Source organism: Marmota flaviventris, chromosome 9, assembly GCF_047511675.1.
Source record: "Marmota flaviventris isolate mMarFla1 chromosome 9, mMarFla1.hap1, whole genome shotgun sequence".
Taxonomy (NCBI): domain Eukaryota; kingdom Metazoa; phylum Chordata; class Mammalia; order Rodentia; family Sciuridae; genus Marmota; species Marmota flaviventris.
In genome coordinates this window covers 61,561,400-61,586,122 of record NC_092506.1, presented here as the reverse complement: position 1 = coordinate 61,586,122, position 24,723 = coordinate 61,561,400, and the positions used below count along the sequence as shown (strand labels likewise).

Here is a 24,723-nt window from a genome sequence, read left to right as displayed (position 1 = left end):
ATATGCATTTCCAATTTTCCCAGCACCATTTGTTGAAGAGGCTATCTTTTCTCCAATGTATGTTTTTGGCGTCTTTGTTTAATATAAGATAACTGTAGTTACATGGGTTTGTCTCTGTGTCCTCTTTGCTGTACCGTTGGTCTACCAGTTTATTTTGGTTCTAATACCATGCTGTTTTTGTTATCATTGCTCTGTAGTATAGTTTAAGGTCTGGTATAGTGATGCTACCTGCGTCACTCTTCTTACTAAGGATTGTTTTAACTATTCTGGCTCTCTTATTTTTCTAGATTAATTTCATGACTGTTTTTTCTATTTCTATGAGGAATGTCATTGGGATTTTGATTGGAATTGCATTAAATTTGTATAATGCTTTTGGGTAGTATTGTCATTTTGACAATATTTTTTTTTCTGCCTGTCCAAGAACAAGGGAGATCTTTCCATCTTCTAAAATCTTCTTTAATTTCTTTCTTTAGTGTTCTGTAGTTTTCATTGTAGAGATCTTTCACCTCTTCTGTTAGGTTGATTTCCAAGTATTTCTTTTCTTTTTTTTGAGGCTATTGTAAATGGGGTGGTTTTCCTCATTTCCCTTTCAGAGGATTTGTCATTGATATATAGAAATGCCTTTGATTTATAGGTGTTGATTTTGTATCCTGCTACTTTGCTGAATTCATTTACTAGTTTTAGAAGTTTTCTGGTGGAATTTTTTGGTTCTTCTAGGTATAGAAACATATTGTTGGCAAATAGTGATAATTGGAGTTCTTCTTTTCCTATCTGTATCCCTTTAATTTCTTTCATCTGTCTAATTGCTCTGGCAATTGTTTGAAGAACCATGTTAAATAGAAGCAGTGAAAGAGGGCATCCCTGCCTTGTTCCAGTTTTTAGAGGGAATGCTTTCAATTTTTCTCCATTTAGAATGATGTTGGCCTGGGGCTTAGCATAGATAGCTTTTACAATGTTGAGCTATGTTCCTGTTATCCCTAGTTTTTCTAGTGTTTTGAACATGAAGGGGTGCTGTATTTTGTCAAATGCTTTTTCTGTATGTATTGAGATGATCATATGATTCTTTAAGTCTATTGTTGTGATGAAATATATTTATTGATTTCCCTATGTTGGATCAACCTTGCATCTCTGGGATGAACCCCACTTGATTGTGGTGCACGATCTTTTTGATAAATTTTTGAATTTGATTTGGCAGAATTTTATTGAGAATTTTTGCATCTATGTTCATTAGAAATATTGGTCTGATGTTTTCTTTCTTGAATGTGTCTTTGGGCTGGGGATGTGGCTCAAGGGGTAGCATACTTGCCTGGCGTGCGTGCGGCCCAGGTTCGATCCTCAGCACCACATACAAAACAAAGATGTTGTGTCCGCCGAAAAACTAAAAAATAAATGTTGAAAAAATTCTCTCTCTCTCTCTCTTAAAAAAAAGTCTTTGCCTGGTTTTGGAATCAGGGAGATATTGGCCTCATAGAATGAGTTTGGAAGTGCTCTCTCTTTTTCTATTTCCTGAAATAAATTGAAGAGTATTGGTATTAGTTCTTTTTTAAAGGTCTTGTAGAACTCAGCTGTGTATCCATCTGGTCCTGGGCTTTTCTTGTTTGGTAGGTTTCTGAAGGCATCTTCTATTTCATTGTTTGAAATTGATCTGTTTAAATTGTGTATATCATCCTGATTTAATTTAGGCAAATAATATGACTCTAGAAATTTGCCAATGCTTTCAGTATTTTCTATTTTACTTGAGTACAAGTTTTCAAAATAATTTCTAATTATCTTCTGTGTTTTTGTAGTTTCTGTTGTGATCATATTTCCTTTTTCACCATGTATGCTAATAATTTGAGTTTTCTTTCTACTTCTCTTTGTTAGCATGGCTAAGGGTTTGTCAATTTTATTTATTTTTTCAAAGAACCATCTTTTTTGTTTTGTCAATTTTTTTAGTTGTTTATTTTGTTTCGATTTCATTGATTTCATCTCTGATTTTAATTATTTTCTGTCTTCTACTGCTTTTGGTGTTGATTTGTTCTTCTTTTTCTAGGGCTTTGCCATGTAATGTTAAGTCATTTATTTGTTGACTTTTTCTTCTTTTAAGGAATGAACTCCATGAAATGAACTTTCCACTTAGTACAGCCTTCATAGTGTCCCAGAGATTTCGATATGTTGTATCTGTGTTTTCATTCACCTCTCAGAATTTGTTATTTGAATATGTTAATTTGTAGCAGGCTTTTATTTTTTATCTTATCATTGATTTCTGATTTCATTCCATTATTATAGAATGCAGGATAGTATCTTTACTTTTCTATATTTGCTAAGAGTTGCTTTGTGGCATAATATATGGTCTATTTTAGAGAAGGTTCCATGTGCTGCTGAGAAGAAAGTGCATTTGTTCATTGAAGGATGAAATATTCTATATATGTCAGTTAAGTCTTAAGTTATTGATTTTATTATTGAGTTCTGTAGTTTCTTTGTTCAGCTTTTGTTTGGATTATCTATCCAGTGGTGAAAGAGGTATGTTAAAGTTACCCAGAATTATTGTGTTGTGGTCTGTTTGACTCCTGAACTTGAGAAGAATTTGTTTGATGAATGTAGATGCTCCATTGTTTGAGGCATATAAATTTATTATTGTTACATCTTGTTGATGAATGTTTCCCTTAAGCGGTATGAAATGTCCTTTTTTATCCCTTTTGATTAACTTTGACTTGAAGTCTATTTTAATATGAGGATGGAAACTCCTTCTTGCTTCTGCAGTCCATGTGAGTGGTATGATTTTTCCCAACCTTTCACCTTCAGTCTGTGGATGTCTTTTCCTATAAGATGAATCTCTTGGAGGCAGCATATTGTTGTGTCTTTTTTAAAAATCCAGTCGCTAGTCTATGTCTTTTGATTGGTGAGTTTAGGCCATTAACATTCAGGGTTATTATTGAGACGTGATTTATATTCCCAGCCATTTTTGTTTATGTTTGGTATTTAACTTGACTTGGCTTCTCCTTTGAGTAGTTTTTCCTTTAGTGTAATACCTCCCTTTGCTGATTTTCATTGTTGTTTTTCAATTCCTCTTCATGGAATATTTTGCTGAGGATTTTCTGTAGTGCAGGCTTTCGACTTGTGAATTCTTTCAACTTTTGTTTATCATGGAAGGTTTTTGTTTCATCATCAAATCTAAAGCTTAATTTTGCTGGATATAAGATTCTTGGTTGGCATCCATTTTCTTTCAGAGCTTGATATATGTTGTTCCAGGATCTTCTAGCTTTCAGGGTCTGGGTTGAAAAATCTGCACATAATCTAATTGGTTCCCCCTATATGTAATCTGATTCCTTTCTCTCGTTGCTTTTAATATTCTGTCCTTATTCTGTATGTTAGGCATTTTCATTATAATGTGCCTTGGTGTGGATTTGTTGTGGTTTTATACATTTGGCATCCTATAAGTCTCTTGAATTTGGTTTTCCAATTTATTCTTCATGTTTGGAAAGTTTTCAGATATTATTTTATTGAATAGATTGCTCATTCCTTTGGTTTGGAAATCTATTCCTTCCTCTATCCCAATAACTCTTAAATTTGGTCTTTTTATGCTATTCCATATTTCTTAAATGTTCTGCTCATGATTTCTTAACATTTTTACTGTATTGTCTACATTCTTTTCAAGATTATATATATTTTGTCTTCATTGTCTGAGGTCCTGTCTTCCAAATGGTCTAATCTGTTGATGATGCTTTCAATTGAACTTTTAATTTGGTTTATTGTTTCTTTCATTCAAGGATATCTGTTTGGTTTTTTAAGAACCTCTATCTCCCTATTGAAGCAATCTTTTGCTTCCTGTATTTGTTTATGTAGCTCTTTGTCAAAATGATCTTTTGCTGCCTGTATTTGCTGTCCTTTAATTTGCAGAACAATTTAATTAATGTACATCCTGAACTCCTTCTCTGTAATTTCTTCTACTGTGCTTGCCATGGATTCTGATAATGTTGTATCTTGATTTGTTTGGGGCACTTTCTTTCTTTGTCTTTTCATATTGCTTGTATGTCTTCCCTTCTAGCACTGTGGATCCAAGCTGTTACCGTTTTTACCTTATAGGCTTATAGTGCCCATGTAGGGATCCAATACCTCTCCTTTGAGGTGAAGGATAATGTTATTAGGGTATATAAATAGTATACACCCTAAAAACAAATGTTTGATATTAAGATTTTTATAGTTTGGTCACAGTATACAGAAATGGTGAATTCAATTATTATCTACAATATACTCAGTAGGTTTGTAAAAAAGGGTTTACAGTTTCTGATGGTGGACAAAGAACCAGGAGTGAGGAGTAGAAGGATATGCTGAGGAGGTAGGAGGTGAGGACATAGAGTTATTATGCCTTAGGAAGTGTGAAAGAGAACTCTAAAGAGGAAGATTAGTAGCAGGAGAAGGGAGAGGAAGTAATTTTGGGTAGACAAGTAAGTGGGAAGACAGTAAGTAGAGTACATAAAAATAAACACATATTTATTAAGAAAAATTTAAAAAAAGTTAAAATAGTAGAAATTGGTGTGATAAAAGGGGAAAAAAAAAGAATATACAACACAGCTGTCACATTCTCTTCAGACATCCCAGTCTTCAAAATCTTAATTCATGCAAAGTACTTCGTTTCACAAACATTGAGGATATGAGGGTGGGAGAATAGAGAGGAAGAAGGAGGGGGAAAAAAGTCTGGAAAGAAGAAACAAGTATTGTTTTGGTTGGAGATCTGTATCTTTCCTGCTTCCCTTCTCATCCAATAGGTGGGGTTGTCTGTTGTTAGCTGGTATCTCCGCCCTCAGGATGGTAACCAGGGTGTCACTGTGCAGGGGTATGGGCTGTCTTACAGAGGGGGAGTTAGAAACTGGGTATCTGAGCAGCCGGAGTTCCAAACTGGGAGTTTCCCCCACAGAAGATGGTGATGAAGGTGGCCCAAGATGGAGGCCCCTGCTTTCAGCGGTGGGCTGTTGGATCAGGTGGGGGGGGGGCTGAGCCATGGTGTTGGACGATGAGTTCATAGATGAGCTTTGTGGCGTGCAGTGTGTGGCTGTCGGCTGACTTCAGAGCCTGTGTGAAGTTCTTGGGTGCAGGCAGGCTACTGCATGTAGGGGACTATCTCTGCTGCTGCAGAGTCCCAAGATGGCGACGACCCGGGGAGCCCCATGTGGGTAGATGGGGGTCCACCCAGGAGAGGCAGCTGGAGTTCCTGCATGTGGGAAACTGCTGGGTGTCCTGCATGGGAGTGGCATTGGTGATTTCTGCTTGGGTGTGTGGCCGAAAGTTCTGTGCAGGTGTTGGTGGTGCCGGCTCAGGTACCCCATAGTCCTTTGTGGGCGAGTAGTTGGGAGACCTACTCTGATGCTGTGGACTGGAACCTGGTGGCCATGATTTCTGCACGGGAGTAGGAATATCACTTGCAGAGAAGCAGTATTCTTAATACTGAGTCCCAGGTCACTGAGCAACCCAGAATGCTGCTTCCCTCTGGCATGCCATCTTGGATCCCCAGTGAACTTAGTTTTTATTTGCCTGTACATATCTCAGGATATGGATTTTATTCATTTTTCAAAAGAATATTGATCAGATCAGAGAGATTAACTCAGGCCAAATTTAGAATTTTAGCAGTTTCTTTTGATGGTGCTGAGGGCCCTTTTGATGTGGCATTTTATGGTGAAAAGGTAGAAGGGCAAAAAGCAAGGGAGAATGGCCCAAATCACCCTTTTATCAGCATTCCCCACCCAATCCTTGGGTATTGGGGATTGAACCATGGCTCTGTGCAGGCTAGGCACCCTTTTATGGTGGTATTAGTCCCATCCATGAGTGCAGAGCCCTTATGGCCTAATGGCTTCTTAAAGGTTCCACATCTTTTTTTTTTTTTTTAATGTTTATTTTTTAGTTTTAGGTGGACACAATATCTTTATCTTATTTTTATGTGGTGCTGAGGATCGAACCCAGTGCCTCATGCATGCTAGGCGAGCACTCTACCATTGAGCCACAAACCTCAGCCCCAAGGTCCCACATCTTAATACTGTTAAAATAGCATTTACATTTCAGCGAGTTTTGGAGGTGAGAGGGGGCAAACATTCAGACCACAGTAGAGTACAGCTGCAGTTTGTTTCATCAGTTGATGGGCATTTCATTTTTTTCCAGTTTGGGGCTATTATAAGTAAGGCTGTTGTAGACATTTGTGTGTAAATCTTTGTGTGGACATGTTTTCATGTCTCTTGGGTAATTACCTACGAGTGTGATTGCTGGGTCCATTGACAAAATTGTGAACTTTAAAAGAAACTGAGAAAGTATTTTCCAAAGTGGCTTTATAGTTTTACGTTCCTGACAGGAATGTATGAGCATCCTAGATGTGCCTCATTCTCATTAACACTGGGTATTGTTAGTTTTTTTTAAAAATTTAGTCATTCTATAGGGTCTTCAGTGGTATCTTGTTTTAATTTGCTTTTCCATAATGACTAGTGATGGTAAACACCTTTCTATTGTTAATAAGCCATCAGATAATTTCTTTTGTGAAGTGTATATTCAGATATTTTGCCCATATTTAAACATGGGGTTGTTTGACTTATTTTTGCGCCATAAGAATTTTTTATATATTCCAAACAAGCCCTTTTTCAGATTCCCCCCCACCCCCAGTCTGTGGCTTGCTTTATCGTTTTATTAATTATGTTTTTGAAAAGTAAAAGTTTCAGTTTTGATGAAATCAATCAATCAATCAATCAATCAATCAATCTATCTATCTATCTACTTATTTATTTTCTTTAGCACTGTTGGGGATTAAACCTAGGGCATCTTTCATTCTAGGCAAGCTCTCTGTCTCTGAGCCATATCCCCAACCCTTTTTTATTTTATTTTGGGACAGGGCTTGCTAAGTTGCCCAGGTTGGCCTCAAACTTACGATCCTCCTGCTTCAGCTTCTTGAGTAGCTGGGATTACAGGGTTATGCCATTATTCCTGGCTTTGATGAAACTTCTTTTATAAAAATTTTCTTCTTTGGTTTGTGCTTTTTAATGGTTTACTTTAGAACTTTGATTATTACAACATCACAAAGATTTTTCCTGTTTTCTTTCAGAAAATTAATTTTAGCTCTTAGGTTTTCATTTCCAGTTAGCTGAATGACAATCTTTTCCCCATTGAATTAGCTTTTTCACTTTTGTTGAAAGTCAGTTGGCATGTATCTGTTTATTTGCTTGGACTCCCTTTTGATTCATTGGATGATATATCTGTCTTTATGCCACTACTACACTATTTGTAACTGTGGCCTTATGGTAAGTCTGTTTTTTTTTTTTTTCAAAGAAAGAGTGAGAGAGAGTGAGAAAGAGGGAGAGAGAGGGAGAATTTTAATATTTATTTTTTAGTATTTGGCGGACACAACATCTTTGTCTGTATGTGGTGCTGAGGATCGAACCTGGGCCGCACGCATGCCAGGCGAGCGCGCTACCGCTTGAGCCACATCCCCAGCCCCTTATAGTAAGTCTTGAAATTTTAATTTTATATTTATTTTTCAGAGTTGTTTCAATTACTCTAGATATTTTGTTTTTCAATATAAATTTTAGTATTAGCTTGTCAGCTTCTTCAAAAAGTTTGCTAGAATTTTGATTAGTATTGCATGAATCTATAGAACAATTTTAAGTAAAATTGTCATTTTAACAATATTGAGGCTTCCAGTTCATGAACATGGTATGTATTCTCAATTTATTTTGGTCTTCTTTAATTTCCCTTTGCAGTATTATAGTTTTTAGTATACAAGTATTCCATATCTTTTTGTTAAATTTATTTGCAAGTATTTTATTTTACTTATTTCATTTTTAAAAAATATTTATTTTTTATTTATAGGCAGACACAATATCTTTATTTTATATGGTACTGAGGATTGAACCCAATTCCTCACACCTGTGAAATGAGCGCTCTACCTCTGAGCCACAATCCCAGCCTCATATTTTATTTTTTGATGCTATTATAGATGGAACATTCAAAAGTCATTTTTTGGTTGTTGATTGGTGATATGGGAATGCAATTAATTTAAAATATTATCTTATATCCTGTGTTACCTTGTTAAAATTCTTTCATTAGTTTGATAACTTTTTAAAGTAGTTTCCCCTCTATATGATCAAATCGTGTGAAAAGACAGTTTTTACTTTTTTCATTTCTTTCTTTTTTGTACTGGAGATTGGACCTAGGGGTGCTTTACCACTAAGCCATATCTCCAGCCCTTTTTATTTTGAGACAGGGTCTTGCTAAGTTGTTTAGACCCTTGCTAAATTGCTGAGGCTGGCTTTGAATTTGTGATCCTCCTGCCTCTGCCTCCCAAGCCGTTGGGATTATAGGTGTGTGCCACTGCACCTGGCATTACTGTTTCCTTTCTAATTTATAATGCATCATTACTTTTTTTTTTTTTTTTTGCCTTTTTTCACTGTCTAAGGTTTCCAATATAATTATGAATACAAGTGGTGAGAGTGGACATCTTTACTTTTTATCCCTTTTGCTTTCTTCCTGATTTTAGGCAAAAAGCTTGAGCCTTTTACCATTGCACAGGCAACTGTAAATTAATTTTTCATAGATACTCTTTATTGAGTGGTGGTTGAGGAATTCCCTTTTTCTCTAGTTTCAGAAGGGTGTTTGCCTATTTGTTTCAGTACTGGGAATTGAGCCCAGAGGCACTTCACTACTGAGCTATATCCTCAGTCCTTTTTATTTTTTGTCTTGAGACCCTTAAGGAAGACTCTTCTTGCTAATTTGCTTAGGGCCTCACTAAATTGCTGAGAGTGGCTTTGAATTTGGGATCCTCCTGCCTCAGCCTTCTGAGTTCCTGGGATTGGAGGTGTGCACCACCATATCTAGCTCCTTTTGTTTGTTTGTTTTTGGGTACTGGGGATTGAACCCGGTGGCACTTGGCCCCTGAGCCACATCCACAAGTTTTTTTTTTTTTTTTTTTTTTTTTTTTTATATTTTAGTTAGAGAAGGGGTCTCACTGACTTGCTTAACACCTTGGTGTTGCAGAGGCTGGCTTTGAACTCAAACCTCCTGTCTCAGTCTCCTGAGCTGCTGGGATTACAGGCATGTGCCACTGCACCCAGCTGTTTGTTTTTTCAGACAAGGCTCTCTCTATGTTGCCTAGGCAGATCTCAAATTCATGGACTCAGGAAATGCTCCTGTCTCAGCTTCCCATGTAGCTGAGCTGCAGGCATGCTTGGCCAGTGTTTATTATTTTTATGGCTGAATAATATTCCATTTTATTTTATGGATATATTACATCTTGTTTATTCATTGATTTGTTGAGGGTGTTTAGATTGTTGAGTAATTTTTTGTTGTTGTTGTTGGTACTGGGGTGTTAATCTATGGATGGTCTACCACTGAACTGTATTCCCAGCCCTTTTTGTTTTTCTATTTTGAAACAGGGTCTTGATAAATTGCCCAGGTTGGCAAAGCAGTATATATATTCTTTTCAAGTACATTTAGAATATTTTCCAGAATAGATCATGAGTTAGGCTATAAACAATTATCAATATATTTATAAAGATCAAAATTATACACAGTATGTTTTCTGTCTGTAATGGATGAAGCTAGAAATCAATAGAATGAAAACTGGAAATTTTCAAGAAAGTAAATAACACACACTTAAACAACTAGTGGGTCAAAGAAGTAGTCTTGGGCAAATTATAAAATAAGACAAATGAAAATAAAAACATACCAAACTTATGGTATGCTGTGAAAGCAGTACTGGGGGGAATTTTATAACTGTAAATGCCTGTGTTAAGAAAGAAGAAGCATTATCAGATGTGGTGGCATACTCCTCTAATCTGAGTGACATGAGAGGCTGAGGCAGGATGATCCTTTTGCAATTTAGTACGGCTCTGAGCAACTTAGTGAAACCTTGTCTCAAAATGAAAAGGACTGAGGATGTGGCTCAGTGGTTAAGCACCTATGGGTTCAATCCCTGGTACCAAAAAACCAAACCAAACCAAACCAAACAACAACTCAGTTCAAAACAATCTAACTGTAGGCCCTAAGAAACAAGAAAAAAGGCAAACTAAACCCCAAGCCAGCCAGCAAGAAGAAAATAATAAAGACTAGAGATGAATGAAATAGAGAATAGAAAAATTTCAAAGATAGAGAACAGAAAAACAATGAAAAAAATCAGTGAAAACAGATTTGGTTCTTTGAAAAGATCACCAAATTGACATACCCTTAGCTAGATTTAGCAAGAGAGAGAAGATGCAAATATCTAATATCAGACAAAAAAGTGGGGATGGTACCTGACAGAAATTGAAAGGATTGTTAGAGAATACTGTGAACAGTGTTCTCTCGAAAGTTAGATAATCTAGATGCAATGGACAGTTTCATAGAAACATGCAAATTGAAACAAAAGAAATAGAGATTGAATCTGTAATTTAAAAAACCTTCCACGAAAGACATGTCTAATCCTAGGTGTCTTCTCTGGTATATTCTACCAAACAGTTTAAGAATGAATACCAACCTTACTCAAGTACTTCTGAAAAATAAAACAAGAGGGAATACTTCCCAACATGTTCTATGAAGCCATCATTATTACCCTGATACCAAAGTCCAACAAAGATACGAGAAGAAAACTATAGGCTATATCCTTTATGAATATAGATGCAAATATTAATAAAGTACTGTACCAGGAAACCAAATCCAACAACAGGTTAAAAGGACATACGTCATAGCCAAGTAAAGTTTATTCTATGAATGCAAAGGAGATTCAGAATAAGAAAATTAGTTAATAAATTTACCATATTAATAGAATAAAGGAAAAAAAACCCCACATGATTATCCTAATAGAGGCAGGGAAAGCATTTGATAAAATAAGCACTCTTGGGGTTGGGGTTGTGGCTTAATGGTAGAGTGCTTGCCTAGCATATGTGGGGCACTGGGTTCGATTCTCAGCACCACATATAAACAAATAAATGAATAAAAGTCCATCAATAACTAATAAAAACTAAAAACAAATAAGCACTCTTTTATGATGAAGAGAGTCAGCAAACTAGAAATAGAAGGAAACTTCCTTAACATGTTGAAGGACACACTCCCACAAATATTATCATATTCAATGGTGACAATGAGCCTTTTAAAAAAATATTTATTTTTTAGGTGTAGGTGGACACAATGCCTTTATTTTATTTACCATATTTTTATATGATGCTGAGGATCGAACACAGGGCCTCGCACGTGCTAGGCGAGCGCTCTACTACTGAGCCACAGCCCTGGCCCCCAGACTGAGTCTTTCCCTCCAAGTTCAAGAAGACGACAAAGATGTACATTTTCATTGCTATTCTCTTGTGTTTTGATGTTCTATCTGAATGTGGTATTTGCTTCATTAATTTTTAAAAATTAAGTTTAAAAATTCATTTGAGGGCTGGGATTGTGGCTCAGCGGTAGCCTACGCACTTGCCTGGCATGTGTGAGGCACTGGGTTGGATTCTCAGCACCATATATAAATAAATAAATAAAGGTCTATCAACAACTAAAAACAAAACAAAAAAAAATTATTTGAAATATTTGATTACACATTATTCTATCTGCTCCAAAGTGGCTTTTTCCTCATGAATGTCCTTTGTCTACCATGTTTTCCTGTTTTTTTTTCCTTCTTTCAAAATTTTTATTTGTGTAGATCTAGTTTCTTCCTTATTTTTGGCAGTTTTTCTTAAATGAGGAGGTTTTAAAGTTTTAGATAGGCACAATGCCTTTATTTAATTTATTTATTTTTAAGTGGTGTTGTTGAGGATCAAATCCAGGGCCTCCCATGTGCTAGGCAAGTGCTCTGTCTCTGAGCTACAGTCCAGCCCTCTCTAATTTTCTTTATGAACAGTGTTACACATGTGAGTTTTAAACTCCACAGCCCATCTGTGAAGATGGGTGCTTCAGGGTTGCTCACAGCACAGTTTCTTTTTGTCCACTGGCAGTCTAGTTTGTGCCAGCCTGGCTTGTTTGTGTGATTCCTAATTTAGTTTTGCCTCTTGTACTTCTTCAAACTGTGAACAGGGAAGCTCTCTGTGCCAGCCTATGTTCCCTGTATTTGTTGTTGTAAATGCTAAATTTAAGTTTTATATGTACCTCAGTGTTTGAGGAAAATGTACTCCCTCTTTCCATTTGGGGTTTTGGAGGCCTCATGTCTTATCTTTTTCTTCCTTCTCCAGGTTCTCTCTCCTTTTGGCATATTTCCCACTTATGTTATATGACTCCTAGTTTTATTAGAGATCATCTTTCTTACTCTGTTGGTTTGGGATGATTTCTCAGAGAAGGAGGTGGGGATTCTCACTTTTCTCTGTCCTTTAAGATCAGAAGTACTTGAAATGATTTTTTTTTTCTTTCCACTAATACTGGGAACGAATCCAGGGGTACTTTTCCACTGTTCCATCCCCAGCTCTTTTTACTTTTTATTACTTATTTTGAGGCAGGGTCTCATTAAGTTGCTGAGTCTGGCCTCAGGTTTATAATCTTCCTTTAGCCTATTGAGTAACTGGGATTACAAGTGTATGCCACTGCTCTTGGCTTTTTAAAAATGTATTTTTTTGCTAGTACTTTGTATGTTCATTTAGTGAAAATGTTTAAGCTGGGTTAAACTTTGTAATTACAAACTTCAAGAGTATAATATTTTCACCTATTTAACAAATGCTTCAATAGCATTTGCCATGTGTCAAGTGTGTTCCAACCGCTTTATTAATAAGTACTCATTTAATTCTCATAATTTTTCTATGAGGTAGATGTTCTTTTCATTTCCATTTGATTGATAGGAAAACTAACTTGCCTGATGGCATCTAATAAATAAGAATAATTTCTACTCATTTTATGACAGGAGCATTTGTTGATCTTGTCATCATCTGTTTATACCTTGTGCTAATGAATCCTTTAAAAGAAGTGTCCTTGTCTTATTCATCTTTATCCAAGCATACCTTGTTTTATTGCATTTGGAGAGTATTGCATTTTTAATAACTTGAAAGTTTGTGACAGTCAAATCAAGTAAGTCTGTCAGTGCCATATTTCTAACATCTTTTGCTCACTCTGTGTTTCTGGATCACATTTTAGTAATTCTTGAAATATTTCAAACTTTTTCATGAGTATCATTATTTCTGTTATAGTGGTCATTGATATTATTATTGCAATTGGTTTGAGGTGCTGTGAACTCTACCTATATAAGATGGGGAACGTAATACATAAATGCTGTGTGGGTTTTGACTATTTCACTGACCAACCAGTGCCCCACCTCTCTCCCACTCTTCAGGACTCCCTATACTCTGAGACATATCAATATTGAAATTAGCTAGTTATTAATCCTTCAGTGGCCTCTAAGTTCTCAGTGAAAGGAAGAGTTGCATGTGTTTCACTTTTTTTTTTTTTTTTTTGGCAGTACTAGGGATCAAACCCAGAGCTTTGTGCATGCTAGGCAAATACTCTACTTCTGAGCTACAACCCAGCCCTGTATCTCATTTTGAATGAAAAGTGAAATGATTAAGAAATGATTAAGCTTATTGAGGAAGGCATGTCAAAAGTTGAGATAGGCTGAAAATAGGTCTCTTGTGCTGAACAGTTAGCCAAGTTGTGAATGCAAAGGAAAAATTTTTGAAGGAAATTGAAAATTGCTACTCCAGTGAACACACATAAGATAAGAAGTGAAACAGCCTTATTGTTTATATGGGAAAAGTTTCAGTGATTTGGATAGAAGATAAACAGCCACAACATTCTTGTAAGCTAAAGCTTTAAGAGCCAGGCCCTCAGTGTCCTCAATTCAGCTAGGGCCAAGAGGTGAGGGAGCTGAAGAAGGAAAGTTTACAAATAGCAGAGGCTGATTCATGAGATTTAAGGAAAAAAGTGCAAAGTGAAGCAGTGGGTGCCAGTGCAGAAGCTGCAGCAGGTTATTCAGGAGACCTAGCTAAAGATAATTGATGACAGTGATTACACTAAAAAACAGATTTTGTGTGTGTGTGTGCTGAAGATTGAACCCAGAAGATCTTTATCACTGAACCATATTCCCAGCCCTTTTTTTATTTTTTATTTTGAGACAGGGTCTCACTTAGTTGCTTAGGGCCTTGCTAAGTTTCTGAGGCTGGTTTGGAACTTGTGATCCTCCTGCCTCAGCCTGTAGAGTTGCTGGGATTACAGGTGTGCACCACTGCCCAGCGCCTAAGCAGCAGATTTTTAATATAAAAAACAGCCTAATATTGGAAGAAGATGCCATTTAGTACTTTAATAACTAGAGAAGAGAAGTCAATCCCTGAATTCCTGGCTGTGGAGGACAGGCTTACTAAAGCAACTGGTGACTTTAACTTGAAGCCAGTGCTCATTTACCATTCTGAAAATCCTGGGTTCTTACACTAATCTACTCTGCCTGTTTCTTATAAATGGAACAGTGAAGCGTGGTTGACAGCACAGCTTTTTATAACATGATTTACTGAATATTTTAAGCCTATTGTTGAGACCTACTGCTTAGATAAAAAAAACACTTCTTTGAAAGTATTACTGCTCATTGACAATGCTCCTGGTCATCCAAGAGCTCTGGTAGCATGTACAAGGTTAATGTTCTTTTCATGCCTGCTATCATCATCTGTTCTGCAGCCAATGATTTAAGAAATGCATTTCATAGGCTATCAATGCCATAGACAGTGATTCCTGTGATGATGGATTTTGGCAAAGTAAATTGAAAACCTGTAAAATATTCACTATTCTAAATGTCATTAAGAACATTGGTGATTTATGGGAGAAGGTAAAAAATATCCACAGTAACAGGAACTTGGAAGAAATTGATTCCAGTTCCTCATGAATTACTTCAAGGGGTTCAAAACTTGAGTGGAGAAGAGGAAGTAAGTGGAAAGTGATGGAAATAGCATGAAAACTAGGATTATAAGTGCATCCTGAAGATGTGACTAAATTGTTACAACCTCATGATAAAATTTTAATGAATAATGAGTTATGATAAGCAGAGAAAGTGTTTTTTTTAGGTAGAATCTACTCTTGGTGAAGATGCTGTGAACATTGTTGAAATCACAACAATAAATTTAGAATATACATAAATATGGTTGATAAAGCAACAATAGGGTTTAAGAGGCTTTATTCTAATTTTTAAAGAAATTCTCCTGTAGTTAAAATGTTATCAAACAGCATTGCATGCTATAGAGAAATCTTCTGTGGAAGGAAGAATCCATTGATATGTCAAATTTCATTGTTGTCTTATTTTAAGAAAGTGCCTTTGACTCCCAGCATCACCATAAAAAAGAAAAAAAAAAAAGTTGCCATAGCCATACCATACTTCAGGAGCCACCATCCTGATTGCTCAGTGGGTATTGATATTGAGGCAAGATCCTCTTTTGGCAAAAAAATTGTGACTTGCTTAATTGATTATGACACTCAAATGATTGTTATAATTTTTTAACAATACTTAAAATAAAGGTATGTCTATTTTTGAGACATAATGCTGTTGCATACATGATGAAATCCAGCATATTGGAATCCAGTAAACACAATTTTCTTATTTACTGGGAAAACAAAAGTTGTGTATGACTTGCTTTATTGCAATATTCTGTTTATTATAATGGTCTGAAATCAAATCTCTAATATCTCTGAGGTATGACTCAGTGCATATTTGTAAATAGATGGAATCCAGAAGGTATTCAGTGGGTGTTGGTGGTGAATTAAGATATTTTAAATTAAGTGCCAAATAATTTGCTGTCTTCCAAACCTGTTTAATTTTAGTTGCTTATTCTGCTTGCTTTGTTTAAAAAAATTTTTTTTCAGGTAATCATTTTAATGGCCATTTAAAAACAGCCACTGTATTCTAGAACAAAATTGTAAAGATTTCTTTTTGAAAGTGTTATCAGTGTGGTGATATATAAGCACTAGTTCCCTTATCTCTACTTGCTGCCCAAGTGTTATAATATTTAATCAATGTCATTTGTTAAATAATAGGTTAACTAACTCAGTGTAGCATGATTATAATATTTAATCAATGTCATTTGTAAAATAATAGGTTAACTAACTCAGTGTAGCATCATGTGGTATTTCATTTGTTTTTATTGCCAAATTTAATTCCTTTATAAATTATATCACTGTTTATCCATTGTCTCTTTGATGGACAACTGCACTATTTATGATTAAAGGTGTTATAAATGTTTTTGTACAAGTGCTTGTGTGGATACTGTTTTTATTTCTTAGGAATACCTGGTACTGGAATTGCTGTGTCAAGATAGATACAGGTTCACTGATTATAGCTGCACGCCTGTAATCCCAGCGACTCAGGAGACCAAGGCAGGAGGATCACAAATTTGAGCCCAGCCTCAGCAATTTAGCAAGGCCTTAAGCAGCTTAGTGAGACCCTGTTTCAGAATAAAAAACAAAAACGGCTGGGGATGTGGCTTAATGTTAAAGCACCTTTGGATTCAGTCCCCAGTAAAATAAACAAATAGGTACATAGATAGATACAGGTTTAATTATATAATAAGTGCCAGACTTTTCCCCAAAGCAGTTTTGCCATTTTTACATTCCTAACAGTGACATGTTAGGGTTTTATTGCACTTCATCTTCACTGATTTTTTTTTATAGTTATAATCTTTAATTTTAGTGGATATGTTTATTTTTAATGTTAATTATTATGATTATTGATACCACATATCTACTACTGTCACTCATAATTTGAACATTCTTAGCTGTTTATCTTGGTAATGAAGTTTTTGGTTTTTTTTTTTTAATTTTTATTATTGGTTGTTCAAAACATTACATAGTTCTTGACATATCATATTTCATACATTTGATTCAAGTGGGTTATGAACTTGGTAATGAAGTTAATGGGTTCATTACAGAGTTAGGGAGTACTCAATTCTGACCCCAAGTATAAATTTGTTAGTCCCTAAGTCTGCCCCTTCAACACTCTGATACCAACTGCAGGTTAGGAGTCTTTAAGACTGCTTTTACTCTGGGTGTGGTGGGGCACACCTGTAATCGCAGTGGCTCGGAAGGCTGAGGCAGGAGAATCATGGGCTCAGATCCACCCTCAACAAAATCCAGGCGCTAAGCAACTCAGTGAGACCCTATCTCTAAATAAAATACAAAATAGGGCTGAATGTGACTCAGTGGCTGAATGCCCCTGAGTTCAATCCCTAATCCCCGCCCCCCCCCCCAAAAAAAAACCACTTTTACTTCTGACATATCTTACAAGTTTGGAGGCCTCAAGATCACCCTCAGATTTTATTATTTGTTAGAACTCTTAGAGCTTACAGAAAATTTACTCAATTTTGTCTTATTTTAGTGAAAGGATTGTGTTTAACATTAGCCGAGGGAAAAGGTGCCTTATATAGGATCTAAGAGAGTTCCAGTCACAGATTCCAGTTGTCCTCTTGCTGTAGACTTGACACAGTGCTTACTTCTTGAGCAACAGTGCATGACAATATGTGCAGAGTATTGTCAGTTAAAGAAGCTTATCTGAGCCATGGTGTGCAGAGTTTATATTGGGGTTCAGTCTCCTAGACATGATTGACCGCTTATGTTGTTGACCTTAGTCTCTAGTCTATCCAGAGGTTGAGCTGATACTGTGTGGCACAAAGCCATCCCAACAGCCCCAGTAAATCACATTGTTAGTGTAGACTATTTGGAATTGCCCAAGGTCCCCAGGTAAATAAAAACACTCTTATCAGGCTATATATTCCAAGGATTTGTAGCTACTTCCAGAAACCAAAGACAAAGAGGCCAGACCTCTCTTTTGGCACAGTTAATCTTTTCTGCACATTCATCTATCCTCTTTGTTTTTTTAAAGCTAAAATATGCAAAATGATTGAATTAAAATGGTTACAATCTGTGACTAAGTTAAGAAACATAACTGGCTCATGTGGATATAGATTGGGATCTTGATTCTTTTACAAAAAATTTTGTCAGTACTAGGGATTGAACCCAGGGTTTTGTGCATGCCAGCCAAGTGCTCTACTATTGAGCTGTATCCCCAGTCCATGCTGTTGCTCTGCCTATCTCAGGAGCTAACCTACTGAGCTATTTATTTATTTATTTATTTAGGTACTGGGCATTGAACCCGATGGTACTTAACCATTGAGCCATATTCCCAGCCCTTTTTAAATATTTTAATTTAGAGATAGAGTCTCACTAAGTTGCTCAAGGCCTTGCTGAGTTGCTGAGGCTGGCTTCGAACTTGGAATCCTCCTGCCTCCTGAGCTGCTGGGATTACAGGCACATACCACTGCATCTGGCCCTATTGAACTCTTTAATCCAAATTTATGAAGATTGTGAAACCTGATGACATAGTTTTTGTTTTTTAATTAATTCAGCAGACATTGAACTTCTGGAATGTTCAGGCACTGTGCTACACATATAAATACTAATATATAAAGTGTATTTATTGCTTTTAGCTCCTCAGTCAAGTCAGAGACAGTTGATAATCAAAGCAGGTGCTTATGTTGGAAGTTGCTTATGTTGAAGTTGCTGGAGTTTTGATTTGCATTTCTCTAATTTCTAGAGATGATGAACCTTTTTAAAAATATTGTTGATTTATTGTATATCCTCTTCTGAGAAGTATCTGTTCAGGTCCTTGGCCCATTTAATGATTGAGTTATTAGTTTTTTTGGTGTTTAGCTTTTTGAGTTCTTTATATACCCTAGAGATTAGTGCTCTCTCTGATGTGTGAGGGGTAAAGATTTGCTCCCAAGCTGTAGGCTATCTATTCACCTCACAGATTGTTTCTTTTGCTGAGAAGGAACTTTTTAGTTTGATTCCATCCCATTTATTGATTCTTGGTTTTAATTCGTGCGCTATAGGAGTCTTTTTTGAGAGAGAGAGAGAGAGAATTTTAATATTTATTTTTTAGTTTTTGGTGGACACAACATCTTTATTTTTGTATGTGGTGCTGAGGATCAAACCTGGGCTGCACGCATGCCAGGCGAGCGCGCTACCGCTTGAGCCACATCCCCAGCCCCTATAGGAGTCTTATTAAGGAGGTTGGGGCCTAATTTTGAGATAGGATTCTTGCTAAATTACTGAGGCTGTCCTCAAACTTGCAATCCTCCTGAGTAATTAGGGTTACAGACTTGTTTCACCATGCCCTGCTAATATTATTGGTAGTTAATAATAATAAAAATTCATGAGTCTTTAGGTTTAGTTAAAGGGAGACCTTTTCCTTTTGTTATTTTTAATATTAAAAATTAGTTATTAACTCAAAACAAATATAGAAAGATCTTGAATAGTTATTTCTTTTCTTTTTTTTAATATTTATTTTTTAAGTTTTAGGTGGACACAATATCTTTATTTTACATTTACTTGGTGCTGAGGATCGAACCCAGTGCCTCAGTCTACCACTGAGCCACAACCCCAGCCCCAATAGTTAACATTTCTTAACAGTCATTAGGGAAATTGAGATAATTTTTCAAGCGGTGTTTTGACTTTTTGCTCTTTTTTTTTTTATGTTCTAGCTCACTATGATCCTCTTTTTTGTTCTTTTTACTCTTTCTTTTCTCTGCTTACTCTTATATCCCTGCCTTAGTGCAATGAAGATTATTTGTTTTGTTTTACTCTTTGAGAGCTTTTATGGATAGAGCAAAATTTGACATAAGCCAGGCTTAGTATTTCAGATTTTCTTATATTTTATTTAGGTGATGACTCCCACAATTAAAAATATACTCATTAATTTGAGTTGAAATAGAAATGTGTGTGTGTGGTGTTTCATTGGCTGTAGGGATTTTAATAGCACAGGTTCTTGGCACATAGCAGAGAAGTCTTTAAACTCAGAATATTCAAGGTAAATTATCAATATCCTCACATTTTATTTACCATTCAGTGCCTCAATTTGTAAAGTACACTGTTATTTTATGTACCACTAAAATAGGAGAAAATACTGCTAATCATAATTAAAAGGGAAATCCCAGTATTATAAATTTAAAAAAATTTTTTTTTTTTTTAAAGTCAGGGTTTCACTTTGTTGCCCAGTCTGGCCTCAAACTGTTGAGCTCAAGCGATCCTTCAGCTTCAACCTCTCAAGTAGTCAAGACTACAGGTGCTTTCTACTGTGCCTGTCCATAAATATTAATACATAAAAAGTGTGAATCTTAGTAAATCTGTGAAATTATGCACATATGGAAACTATGCTTCCATTTTTACCACAACTTGTAGTAATTTTGTACTTTGATCAAAATTTGATTTTCACTTTTTCTGTAGTTCCCTCTGTTGGTTGTTAAATTCAGTAAACAATTTCATCCCTTTCGAAGTCATTCTTATAATAATAGCTAACATTTATATAGGATTTACTGTGTGCTAGACACTATTTAGTGTACTTTTTATATTTTAGGTAACTAAGTTTTAAAGTATCCTTATGTAGTGAGTGCTTTTAGTATTCCTATTTTATCAGTAGGAAACTGAGATACAGATCAATCACATGACTTGGCCCAAGATCATTCTGGTAAATGGTAGAGCTGGGCTTTGAATGTAAAAGGTCTAACTGCAATGATCATGCTTGTTAGCAGTATTTTCCTGCATATCTTACCAGGCAGTATTTGAAGGTGTGTTGGTAAATTCGTATGAAATTATTAAGTTATGCTTTTGGTAATTTTTGTTTGTATTTTTAGGACATTCAGTCAGAAGAAGGCTGCTATTGAAAGAGAGTATGCACAGGTAAGCTTGGAGCTGGAGATCCCCTTTCTAGGTATGCCTCTTTTCCTTGGCTTAAGGACAAATATGGTTGTCAGAGAACCTTAGTGTCCTGCGTCTTCTTTGTCTTCTCATTTCTGGCTACCTTTCTTTGATCCCCCTTTTGCTATATTTGAATCTTCAAGTGAGGAGCTAAGTTGTTCCTCATTACAAAGAGGAACTTGTTAGACATTATTTACAGTATTTGTATTTACAGATATGAATGATAATACATTTCACAAATACATTTATTCATTTCCTTTATATGCTTAATTCTCTGCAGTTTATGTAAGGTTAATTTTTATATTTATTTAATCAAGCATTTAGTTCTTATTCAGCCCTGTTGATAGAGAGTGGTATGCTTTTCAGTGGACAGTATGGAGTTATTTGTAGGAAAATTTAAGCATTTCCATCTTTAGTTTTGATTAGACCCTTATTTGTGCCTCAGCTGAATATTGCAAGAAAAAATTATGTTGACCATCATTTTTTGGATGTGTAAAAATCACTATTTTTACACACGTACTTAATATACTATTGTACTTAATAACTATTATTATTAAGTACTTATATGTTAAGTACTTATTAAGTACTTATTATTAAGTACTTATATGTACTTAATAACTATTAAATGTACTTAATAATTACTTAAAAATAACTATTTTTACACATATAAATGTACTTAACCTATAACTATTTTATGGGTTATAGGTAACCTATAAAATAATTAAAAAATGAAAAGAAGCTCTCTATGCTTGGAAAGATGGGACTTGTCAGTGGATAAATAGGAACAATAGAAAAGAATCAAAGGAAAATCTCAGAGCATCAAAAAAAATATATTGTTGTTTATATATAAACAACTATTTTTCCATTTACAAAAACAAATTTACATAATTTGGAATTTTGGGCCTTTTAAGCAGTTACTTTTTGTATGTAATAGTAGTCTCAAAAGTTTCCCTCACCCCCTCAAATAATAAAATTCAAATTTGCAGCAACAATTTAAAACACAAGAGAAAAAATACAAAAGAACATTGGAAGGAAAAAGTAACATGGAGTTAATGTTCTATGTTGTAACCACTATTGCTGCTGCTGTTGATGTTCATTATAAATAATGAAGTGGGAGTATGATTTTCTTTTTTATCTATGCTTTTTCTGGTTTTAGTTTTAATTTTATTTCAGTGTATTTAATTAGGTAAATGTCTGTCTGTATTTGAGTTTTAGAGAATTATCCTAAGCTAGATAGAATTCATCTCATTAGTTAGTAATTGTAGAGTGCTTAGAATGGATCGAGGCTTCAGATAATGAAAGTATCAGTTCTAATATTTATTTTGAGCCCTTTTTTCTGTGAATATATAATAAGTACTGGAAATGATAGGTAACATGTATTGAATCCTTACTTTGTACCAGGCTGTGCTGAGGATAGCCCTAATCTCACTCAATCTTTTCTTCAGGTAAAAGATTAACAGCAAATACCTATATTGGTTTGCCCATTGATCATTTCCATATCTTTAAATAATGTGCTCATGATTGATTATTTACCTGCTCTAAGCATTATCTCAGGCAGAGCTGTAGCTCAGTGGTTGAATGCTTGCCTAACAAGGCCATTGGTTCCATTTCCAGCATTGCACCCGCCTCCCCCTAAAAGTGCTTGATTATTTATAATAAAATAAGTGAGAAAATAATAAAATTTAGTGAGAAAACACTAAACCATTCCTTTGTAGCCTACTCTTTTCAATATAATTGTGAGACTGGAGTTGTACGTCAGGAGTAGAATGCTTGCCTAGAACGCTTGAGGCCTGTGTTCACACACTGCCAAAAACAAATCTCTAATATAACTGTCGCACTACTTGAGCGTCTTTGTTAGTTTTGTAACTTTACCATCGTATTTAAGCTTCTTTTCTTCTATTAAGTGCATATATTTTATATACATATGCACACACATACATACGTGTTTATGTATTACACAGTAAGTAGAATTACATTTTATAGAGTAGTCAGGTTTACCCTTGAAGTTACCTTAAATGTCTGTCAAGTAGATTATAGTTAGTTTAGTTAAGTCCAAATAATAATATATGTAAATTATATAAGGTATTTAATAATGTATCTTTTAAAACCTCTTGAAGCAATTATATTCAGAATTAATATATTACATTGCTGTCTGCCAGGGAGGTTAAGTACATTTATAGAGCCAGTTCGTTGACTGTTCTTTTACTTATCATCATATTTGCCTTGTAGATGATTTTTCTTAGTTCTTATATTCTGGTGTTTTCCCAATTAATTTTTAAATTTATTTTCTGAAAAGTTAGGCAATATTGTCTCTTATTGTTTGATTGCTTAAATATTTACTTCTTATCAATAGTACAGAAACTCCTAAAATAATTGACACTTTCTTTTGTCAGTGTGTACTAATTATTTCAGACCAATTTGTATTCCCTGTGTTAAAAACATGCCCTATTGGTGCCCTTTATTGGTACACGGTCAGAGAGGAGAGTGATAGTTGCACTAATTAAATTTCTTTCTGTTTTGTTTTTTTTTAAGTTCAGTGTACAGTTGAAATTTTGGAAGATAAATTTTTAAAAATTGGTATAGTAGGTATATAGTAAGTAAGGTTGGACAGATCTTGAGTGTACTGTCTGATACATTTTTGTGAATTTGTGAGTAGTTTCAGTTATGTAACTACTACTCAAATCAAGATATAGAGCTTTACAGGTGCCCCAGAAGCATTCAATACTCATACCTTTCAGTGGTAACTAGTACTCTTTTATAAGGATTAGTTGTTGTCTTTAGACTTCTTGTGCTTCTTAAATGGTATATATCAAGCAAATGTGCTCTTACTTCATGGAGTATGTATCATACTCCACAAAATACGTACTCTTCCGTGTCTGATTCTTTCTTTTGGCATTACATTTTGAAGCTTCATACACGTTTTTGCATGCAAGGGTAGGCAGTTCGTTCTTCTTTATAGTACCCACTGAATGAATATATCACAATTTGTTTTTGCAGTGTACTAATGATGAAAATCTTAGTTTCATGTTTTGAATGATTTTGACTAATGCCTCTAAGCAAAGGTTTTACATATTGTTTTGGTAGATATATGTACAATGTTCTGTTAGATGTATATGTAGGAACCTAGGAGTAGAATTGCTGGGTCTTTGCTTATGTGTATCTCCTACTTGAGTAGATATAGCCAAGCAGTTTTCCAAAGTGATTGTACCAATTTACATTCTCACCAACAATTTATGAGAGTTGGGTTTGCTCCATATCTTTGCCCATATTTGGTTTTCTCTAAAATTAAAGCAGCTGATTTATTTTCCTTTAAAAAAAAAAAACATATATATATATATGATACTAGGGATTGAACCTAGGGGTGCTTAACCACTGAGCCATATCCCCAGCCCTTGTTATTTTTATTTAATGACAAGGTCTATATAAGTTGCTGAGGGCCTCGTTAAGTTGCTGAGGCTGTTTTTGAACTTGGGATCTTCCTCCTCAGCATCCTGAGCCATTGGGATTACAGGTGTGTGCCACCACGTCTGGCAAAGAAAGACTGACTTTTGATGAATATAAAGTAGTATTTTATTTTCTTCTTAATAAGCTGCGTAAAAGTTGACATACATAAAGAAGTATGCAAAAGTATATTACAGCTCCACAATTTTTTTTTTTTGGTATCAGGGAATGGACCCAGAGGCACTTAACCACTAAGTCACATTCACAGCCCCTTTTATTTATTTATTTTTTATTTTGAGACAGGGTCTCACTAAGTAGCTTAGGGCCTGGCTAAGTTGCTGAGGCTGGTTTTGAACTTGGAAACCTCCTGCCTAAGCTTCCCAAATCACTGGGATGATAACCATCATGCCTAGCTCCACAAATTTTTGATACATGACCAAATTGTTTTCCAATTTGACTGTCATTTTTTGTCCCCACCAGCAGTGTACAGAGGTTTTAGTTCCAGTACTATCCTAGTCAGTACCTTGTCATTGCCTGTCTTTTCTGATTATAGTCATTGTGGTGGTCACAATCATTATGAATGGTGCCACTAGTACATTTCTTTTTAAAAATGTTTTTATTAATGCTTTATAGTTACATATAATAGTGAGGTTCATTTTA

At 35.3% G+C, this 24,723-nt stretch overlaps 1 protein-coding gene across 1 annotated transcript in view; it reads left to right on the top strand.

The window, feature by feature from the left end:
- Positions 1–24,723, top strand: part of Fchsd2 (FCH and double SH3 domains 2) — a 239,774-nt gene that overhangs the window by 24,823 nt on the left and 190,228 nt on the right. The window contains exon 3 of the mRNA XM_027942853.2: positions 20,559–20,604. Within this exon, the coding sequence (XP_027798654.1) occupies positions 20,559–20,604 (46 nt within the window). The remainder of the gene's footprint in view (positions 1–20,558; positions 20,605–24,723) is intronic.